This window comes from Prenolepis imparis, unplaced genomic scaffold, assembly GCF_030444845.1.
Source record: "Prenolepis imparis isolate NDT839.2.m4 unplaced genomic scaffold, iyPreImpa1.0 SCAF_63, whole genome shotgun sequence".
NCBI classification, from domain to species: domain Eukaryota; kingdom Metazoa; phylum Arthropoda; class Insecta; order Hymenoptera; family Formicidae; genus Prenolepis; species Prenolepis imparis.
The window spans coordinates 25,736-34,196 of NW_028141221.1; the positions used below are offsets into that span (position 1 = coordinate 25,736).

Sequence of the window (8,461 nt, forward strand, 5' to 3'; positions counted from 1 at the left end):
CTCGCAGTTATTCGGCTTATTTTGGCAAGTCGGCCGGCATTCTTCGGACGATCACATATTGTTACCGCGCTCGCACGAGTCGATCACGCGTAGCATACCGTCAGGACGACAACAGTTCATGTCTTTCGCAGTTTTTCTTTCCGTTCGGAAACGACCGTGCCGAACTTGCCTGCCGGAATTCACGACATTTAGATTACGATCACGCGTCGAGCAGTAAACAACGACAGACTGATACGCGATTCACGTCAAGATTCACGAACCATTAATATTTCGAAAGTTCAGACCATTACAGACCGCTCATCTAAAGCGAATCGTTTCATTTACTGCAATTTTGGTGCTATTAAAATATATTAAAGGAACAAAACGAGTGAGTGTAAATAAAAATCTCCTGCCTGACCGTTATACCTTTATAAAAGGTGATCTCAGCGAATCAACCGCTCAGTATCCGAACATAAAATTTGGTCCTTCGAGCCGGATTAATATCAGGAAAAAAGTGCTTACGACTCTCGAGATCAGAATATTATTTATTCTGCGCCACGATGTCCACGATCCAAGAGCTACTCTCGCTACAAGAACAACTGATGTATGCGGTCAAGCGGATGCTGCCAAATTATAAAAAACTTGGACAAGCTAAGATGACTCCAGCTTTGACGAAACAACGTCTTATCACCCTCAATGACACCTTCCAAAGATGCCAGGAACTGGATGGCAAAATCTGTCTTCTTGCGGACGCAACCTTAAAAACGACCCACACCTATTTCAAGGACGAGAGCTTCATCGCTTGCGAGGAACATTACTACGAGGCAGTTGACTACATGGCCGAAGAGTTGGCGAAAACCGAGCCTATCGATTTTAATTCTACCAGTCACGTAAGTCGTCATGAGGATTTATTCCAACCCTCGGTATCGCATCTGCCTACGATCAACCTGCCGACCTTTGACGGAAGTTTCAACAACTGGGAAGGTTTCCGCGATAAATTTAAATCTATCATTCACGATGATCCACACTTGTCGGATCTCAATTGCCTGCATTATTTATGTTCGTGTTTAAAAGGGGATGCAAGTAACGCGCTTCACGATATCGATCTTATCGAAACTAATTATACTCTTGCGTGGACTCGTCTTACTTCGAGGTATGAAAATAAGCGGAAATTGATTACGCATCGTTTGCAAACCTTATTCAATTTGCCGACGGTTACGTCTGAGACTTCCAAAGACTTTCGTGATCTTCGTGATCAAATCAATAAAGCGATCCATTCGTTAAAAAATCTCGGGCGACCGGTCCAACAATGGGACGATATTATGGTGTTTCTCGCTGTGCAAAGACTCGACAAAGCAACAAAAAAAGCGTGGGAGCTTAAGCTTGGGAAATCTGTCGATTATCCAAAATATAGTGAGCTCGATGAATTCCTTGAATCTCGAATTTGTGGGTTAGAAGCGATAACGTTACCGAGTACGAAAGATTTATCTAAATTTCACAAAAGTAAATCTATTGCGTCACATTCGGCTTCCACCGTTAATTTGTCGTGTCCGAATTGCAAGGCGAATCATTTGCTACACCAATGTTCTACGTTTATGAGTCAAACTCCATCACAAAGTTTTGAGTTTATTAAAAAATGTAAACGCTGTATTAACTGCTTCAGTGCGAAACATTTGTCCGTTAAAGATTGTACGAATTCTCACGACTGCAAACAATGTCATAAGAGACACCATACTTTATTACATTTTGACACCGCTGTAAAACAGAACGACTCAAAACCAGCGTCCGCTTGCACGTCAAACGCTACCGTAACCACGACTGCTGTAACGTCGCATTTATTATCGAAAACCGTGATGCCAAAATCGAACGTTTTCCTAGCAACAGTGCGCGTTCGGATACAGTCTTCAAATGGACGCCGCGTCACAACCCGCGCCATCCTCGATCAAGGGTCAGTCTCGACTTTCATTTCCGAGTCGTTAGCGCAAAACTTACGTCTCCCACGAGTCAAACTTTCCGCGCGCGTCACCGGAATCGGAGACACTCAAACCGTCGTGCGTTACGCCGCCGATATTACAATAAACTCCGCGTATCACGACGGGCCGGCTTATTCGACAACCGCGCTGATTCTTAAAACTCTCACGAGTTATACACCTCAACGAAGCAACACGATGTCGCGTTGGACACATTTATCGGGACTCGAATAGCCGATAGAGAACCCATGAGTCATGATCCAATCGAAATTATAATCGGAGCAGATTTGTTCAGCATGCTCATTATGGAAGGTGTTCGCAAGGGCTCTGATGATGAACCTATCGCGCAACAAACCGCATTCGGTTGGATTTTGTTCGAATCCATCTCGCCAGGCCCTATAAGCACCCTCAACCCAATGCATGTTCATGGAACCATTCTCGAATCCCTTGATTCTCATCTCCGTCAATTCTGGGAGGTTGAGGACATTCCATTAAGATCTTACATTATCTCTGAAGAACAACGTTGTGACGACCATTTTATCGCGACACATACGCGCACCGACGACGGACGTTACCGAGTAAAGTTACCGTTTACAAGTGATCCGCCGCTTTCATTAGGTGAATCACGCCCCGCGGCCGTGTCCAGCCTCAAACGTGTTGAGCAACGTCTTAAGCGAAATCCAAGACTCGCATCCGATTACCAAGCCTTTATGTACGAGTACGAGCGCCTCGGTTACATGGCCAAAGTACCGAAAACCGACTTAACAGTCGATCCTTCACACGGATATTATATTCCGCATCACGCTGTTTTCCGCGATAACAGTACGACTACACGGTTACGCGTAGTTTTTAACGCGTCTTGTCGGTCTTCAAACGGCGCGTCCCTTAATGACCATTTGTTAATTGGTCCGAAGCTTCAAGCCGACTTAACCACCATTATAATGCAATGGCGTCAGTATCGCTACGTGTACACCGCCGATATCGCTAAGATGTATCGCCAAATCTGGGTCGATCGTCGTGATACCAATTACCAACGAATTTTATGGCGCGCCTCTCAAAGCGAAACAATAAAAGAGTACCGTCTTCTTACGGTCACGTACGGTACAACGAGCGCACCTTACCTCGCTCTACGCGTATTAAAACAACTCGCGAAGGACGAAGGTGCCTCCTTTCCGCTCGCGCTCCAGGTGTTGCGTCATCAAATCTATGTGGACGACTGCGTCTTTGGAGCCGATGACAGAGTGCTAGCGCGTCAAACTCGTGACCAATTGATAGCTTTACTAAACAAAGGCGGGTTTCGATTACGCAAATGGGCAAGCAATTGTCCCGATCTCTTATCCGACATTGATCCATCCGATCACGGCCTGGCTTGCGACAAACTTGTTCAAACCAATGAGTTTCTTATCGTTCTGGGAATCACCTGGAATCCTACCCACGATGTTTCAATTTCGCGTTTCAACATCTCCGAATCTTCAGCCAACGAAACGATCCGTTCTTTCAATCATTGCCAAATGTTACGATCCCCTCGGTTAGGTCGCTCCGGTGATTGTTACGGCTAAGATTTTTATGCAACAATTATGGTTATTAAAGTGCGATTGGGATGATTCGTTGCCTCAAAACATTCTCGATCAATGGTTGTCGTATCAGTCAAATCTACCGCGTCTCGAGGAGCTCCAAATTCCACGTTGGACAACCTACGGGTCGGACACGATGCATCTCGCGTTGCACGGCTTCTCAGACGCTTCAACAAAGGCATATGCCGCGTCTGTCTACATCCGGTTAGTCAATAACGACGGATCGGTTACCGTGTCGCTTCTTGTCGCCAAGACTAGAGTCGCTCCGCTTAAAACGATAAGTGTTCCAAGCTATCAGCCGCTTATTTGTTAGCTCAGCTCGTGAAATTCGTGCAATCAGCTCTTAAAATGCAAAAAGTCGAATACCATTGTTGGACGGATTCGACAATTACGCTCGCGTGGCTCAAGCGGTCCCCGTCGCATTGGAAAACATTCGTCGCAAATCGTGTCGCAGCAATTCAAACGTTACTTCCCGACGTTACATGGCGTCATGTCCCAACGGAGGACAATCCAGCGGATTGCGCGTCTCGCGGTTTATCACCCGATCAAATCATTAACTTTCGCTTATGGTGGTCCGGTCTTTTATGGTTGAGACTCCCACCCGAAAATTGGCCTAACTCGAGCTCCACGGTAATTCATAACGCGTCACTAGAAGAGCGGAATCCATTCGTGATCTGTACTGCGCGAGTCGCGGAAAAATGGAATCTCGCTTCTCGCTTTTCATCATGGCCACGATTACTCCAAATAACAGCCTATATTATCCGTTTCGTAAATCGAGCGCGCTCTACTCATCGTGCACGATCGCGCGATAATCCTTCCGTTAATTTCATGATATTACGTTCGGACGAAATCCAAGCCGCTAAAATTCATTGGCTAAAAACTATGCAATCAGAGTTATTTCCGGATGAGCTAACGAGTCTAGCGCAGAACCGACCGCTGAAGAAATCTAAATCTTTAGTATCTTTCAATCCGTACATGGATTCCGACGGACTCCTCCGCGTAGGAGGAAGACTCCGTCATTCTCATCTCCCAGAAGCAATAAAGCATCCAATCCTTTTACGATCCCATCCGCTCCTCTCCCTTCTCATTAATCATCATCACCTAAGGACTTTACATGGTGGCTCACAGCTTACCCTCGCATCATTGCGAAATGAGTTCTGGATTTTACGCGCTCGTGCGACAGTTCGGGCCGTTCTTTATAAGTGTGTTCCATGTACGCGTGAAAAAGCCGAAATACCAGTCGAACTCATGGGTGATCTACCGGATGTAAGAGTCAACCGTTCTCTTCGTGTTTTTGAACATACGGGTGTTGATTACGCGGATCCGATGTTAATACGCGCTGCGCCCGGCCGAGGCCACAAGGCTCACAAAGCTTGTATAGCTCTGTTCATTTGTATGACAGTGAAAGCCGTTCACATTGAACTAGTAAGCGATTATACGTCTTCCACTTTTATCGCTGCTTATCAGCGATTTATTTCACGACAGGGATTGCCAAGTGCGATGTATTCCGATAACGGAACTACATTCCACGGAGCCGATCGAGAAATGACCAAGGCGTATTCAGCGGCTGTTCGCGATCCTAACTTTTTAAATAAACTAGTCGGTGACAAAATTACGTGGCACTTCATTCCTCCCTCCGCGCCACATTTTGGTGGCTTGTGGGAGGCTGGTGTCCGGAGCCTTAAGCATCACTTAAAACGATGCATCGGTAATCATACATTCACCTTTGAAGAGATGACCACGTTTCTTTGTCGAGTCGAAGCGTGTTTAAATTCCCGTCCGTGTTTAAATTGCTCCGCTTTCCGACAACATCGATGATTATCAGCCGTTAACCCCCGGTCAATTTTTGATCGGTACTCCCATTATCGCGCTTCCCGAATCGAGCTTACTTAATCTCAATGAAGCTAGATTGTCACGTTGGCAACTCGTTCAGCGCTTTACCGAAGGTTTTTGGAAGTCATGGTCTAGCGATTATTTGCATTCCCTGCAACAAAGGCCAAAATGGCGCACCATACAATGTTTGGCCAGCGTCGGTCGAATTGTCATGTTACAAAACCCCACGGCATCGCCGAGCCAATGGGAGCTTGGTCGTGTCACGGCGTGTCATCCAGGAGATGATGGCTTGACTCGAGTTGTCACTATTAAGACAAGCCGTTCTGAGTACAAACGGCCGTTATCGAAAATTTGTTTCCTACCGGTGGACATTAATATCGAAGATCAAAAGCCACCCGTTACGGCGGGCGGAGACATTCCGTGACACAACCATTATATATCAAGTGTACCTGATCGCCAAACTCGTTGAACTTCTTGTATAATTGTAATACGTCGATGGTTAAGATTGTTACCGAGTTTCCGTTACGGTTGTTTTGTTACATTTTGTTTCTCATTTTGCTTAAATCGTTTTCGAATGTACTCATTCAAGGCGGGCAGTATGTTTCGGAATCATTTATTTCATGATTATATTATATATTTCATGCTCGCAGTTATTCGGCTTATTTTGGCAAGTCGGCCGGCATTCTTCGGACGATCATATATTGTTACCGCGCTCGCACGAGTCGATCACGCGCGTAGCATACCGTCAGAACGACAACAGTTCATGTCTTTCGCAGTTTTTCTTTCCGTTCGGAAACGACCGTACCGAACTTGCCTGCCGGAATTCACGACATTTAGATTACGATCACGCGTCGAGCAGTAAACATCGACAGACTGATACGCGATTCACGTCAAGATTCACGAACCATTAATATTTCGAAAGTTCAGACCATTACAGACCGCTCGCCTAAAGCGAATCGTTTCATTTACTGCAATTTTGGTGCTATTAAAATATATTAAAGGAACAAAACGAGTGAATGTAAATAAAAACCTCCTGCCTGACCGTTATACCTTTATAAAAGGTGATCTCAGCGAATCAACCGCTCAGTATCCGAACAATATAATATAGGATTAATATATTTATATAGTTTATCACGACATATTTATATAATATATAAAATGCCAAGACGTAGAATTGAACGTACTTCAGAAGAAGAAGAAGAATTTCAACAACGGCAACGTGAGAAAAGAAATGAGTATCAACGACGTCGTCGTCAAATTGCGAAAGATAATAAATTACAAACGACTAATTCTAGAAATCATATATTAAAATCTAATAATGAAAGAATAGAGGAAGAATGCATTGCGGGCTGTTCAAATGAAAATTATGATATTGAGAAATCAAATTGTTGAAAATTCCAAAAATAAATATTAATAAAATCAGCGACGTGTGGAATATCAAATCCACTACCGATCACGGCAAAAGAAACAACCTCTTTTAAATATTAATACAATTGCATTAAAAGATGTAGTTGAATATTATATAGGGATGTGACTTGTATACATTGTAATGCTAAACATTTTGCAGCTGAAAGAATTTCTAATAAAGGAAATTCATTTCATGATTGCTGTAATCATGGTGCAGTTTATCTACAACCATTGCCTGATTTACCTGAATTTTTGCGTTCTTTATTTGATGGAAGTCATATTAAATCAAATAATTTTTTTAAACATATTCGTAATTACAATGGTTCATTTTCTTTTGCATCATTCAATGCAAATCTGGTTAACTTTCAACAAAGACGACCTGGTCCATATTTCAAAATACAAGGGCAAATTTATTATCAATTTAATACAGCATTATATGCTGCACAAAATGAAAGTCCTACTTATGATCAACTTTTTATTGTGGATTCAAATGAAGCTATAGATCATCGTCTTAATCAAAATTCATATTTAGATTTTGAAGTTGCACAAAATCTTCAACATATAATGCGAGAATTTAATGTATTTGGTCAATCTTATCAAATGATGGGTGAAGAATTAGAAATTCAACGGCGTTTAGAAATTGAATCAGGTGAATTATTACAAGAATTACAATTATTATTTACTTTAAAGCCAGGTATGGATCGACGTCGATATAATGCTCAAAGAACTAATGAAGTTGCTGCTGTTTTTTGTACTACTGCTGACGGAGAAATTCCAGAGTCATACGTTACAATACGTAATAGAAATACTAAAACTTTACAAAATGTTAGTATTATGGACCCAAATGTTGAATCATGGATATATCCATTGTTTTATCCAAACGGTACTTAAGGATGGCATCGTAATTTAACAAAAATAAATAGTGATAGACGAATAACTAGAGGACAGTATATTAAATATCGTATGGCTATTCGTGATCAATTTAATGTTTTTTTATTAGGACGTCGCTTATTTCAGCAATGGCTTGTAGATAGTTATGTAAAAATTGAAAAAGATAGAATTGATTATTGTAAAAATCATCAAAAAGAATTACGTTCCGAAACATACCAAGGTTTAAAAGATTATTTACAAACTACGGTGAATAACTTAAATGGACGTATTGGAAAAATGGTTATACTTCCTTCCACGTTTATTGGATCGCCGCGTAATATGTTACAAAATTATCAAGATGCAATGGCAATTGTTAGTAAATTTGGTAAGCCAGATATTTTTATTACTATGACTTGCAATCCAAAATGGCGTGGAATCGAGGAAAATCTGTTGCCTGGTCAACAAGCTTCTGATAGACCTGATATTTGTGCTCGTGTTTTTAATATTAAAAAAGATTATTTAATTAATTTAATCGTAAAGCAAAAATTTTTTGGTGAAGTAGCAGCATTTGTATACGTTATTGAATTTCAAAAACGTGGTTTGCCACATATTCATATGTTGATTACTTTAAAATACAATTTTAAAATAACTCCACAGATTGTTGATAAATACATTTCTGCTGAAATTCCTGATCCTGATGAAAATCGTATTTTACATGATTTAGTTATGAAACATATGATTCATGGACCTTGTGGCGATTGGTGCTTGGTAGATGGACGTTGTTCAAGACACTTTCCAAAACCTTTTCTCGAAGAGACTAAAATGGAT

General features: G+C 41.9%; 2 protein-coding genes across 2 annotated transcripts; both read left to right on the plus strand.

Moving 5' to 3' along the window:
- Positions 1–539: 539 nt before the first annotated feature.
- On the plus strand, positions 540–2,183 carry LOC145947297 (uncharacterized). The gene has a single exon (XM_083057106.1). It carries the CDS (start codon positions 540–542, stop codon positions 2,181–2,183), a length of 1,644 nt encoding a protein of 547 aa, XP_082913232.1.
- Positions 2,184–2,197: 14 nt separating this feature from the next.
- Positions 2,198–5,780, plus strand: LOC145947298 (uncharacterized). The gene is made up of 4 exons (XM_083057107.1): positions 2,198–3,388; positions 3,540–3,831; positions 3,978–4,153; positions 5,349–5,780. Exons 1-4 carry the CDS (start codon positions 2,198–2,200, stop codon positions 5,778–5,780), a joined length of 2,091 nt encoding a protein of 696 aa, XP_082913233.1.
- The last annotated feature ends 2,681 nt before the right edge of the window (positions 5,781–8,461 follow it).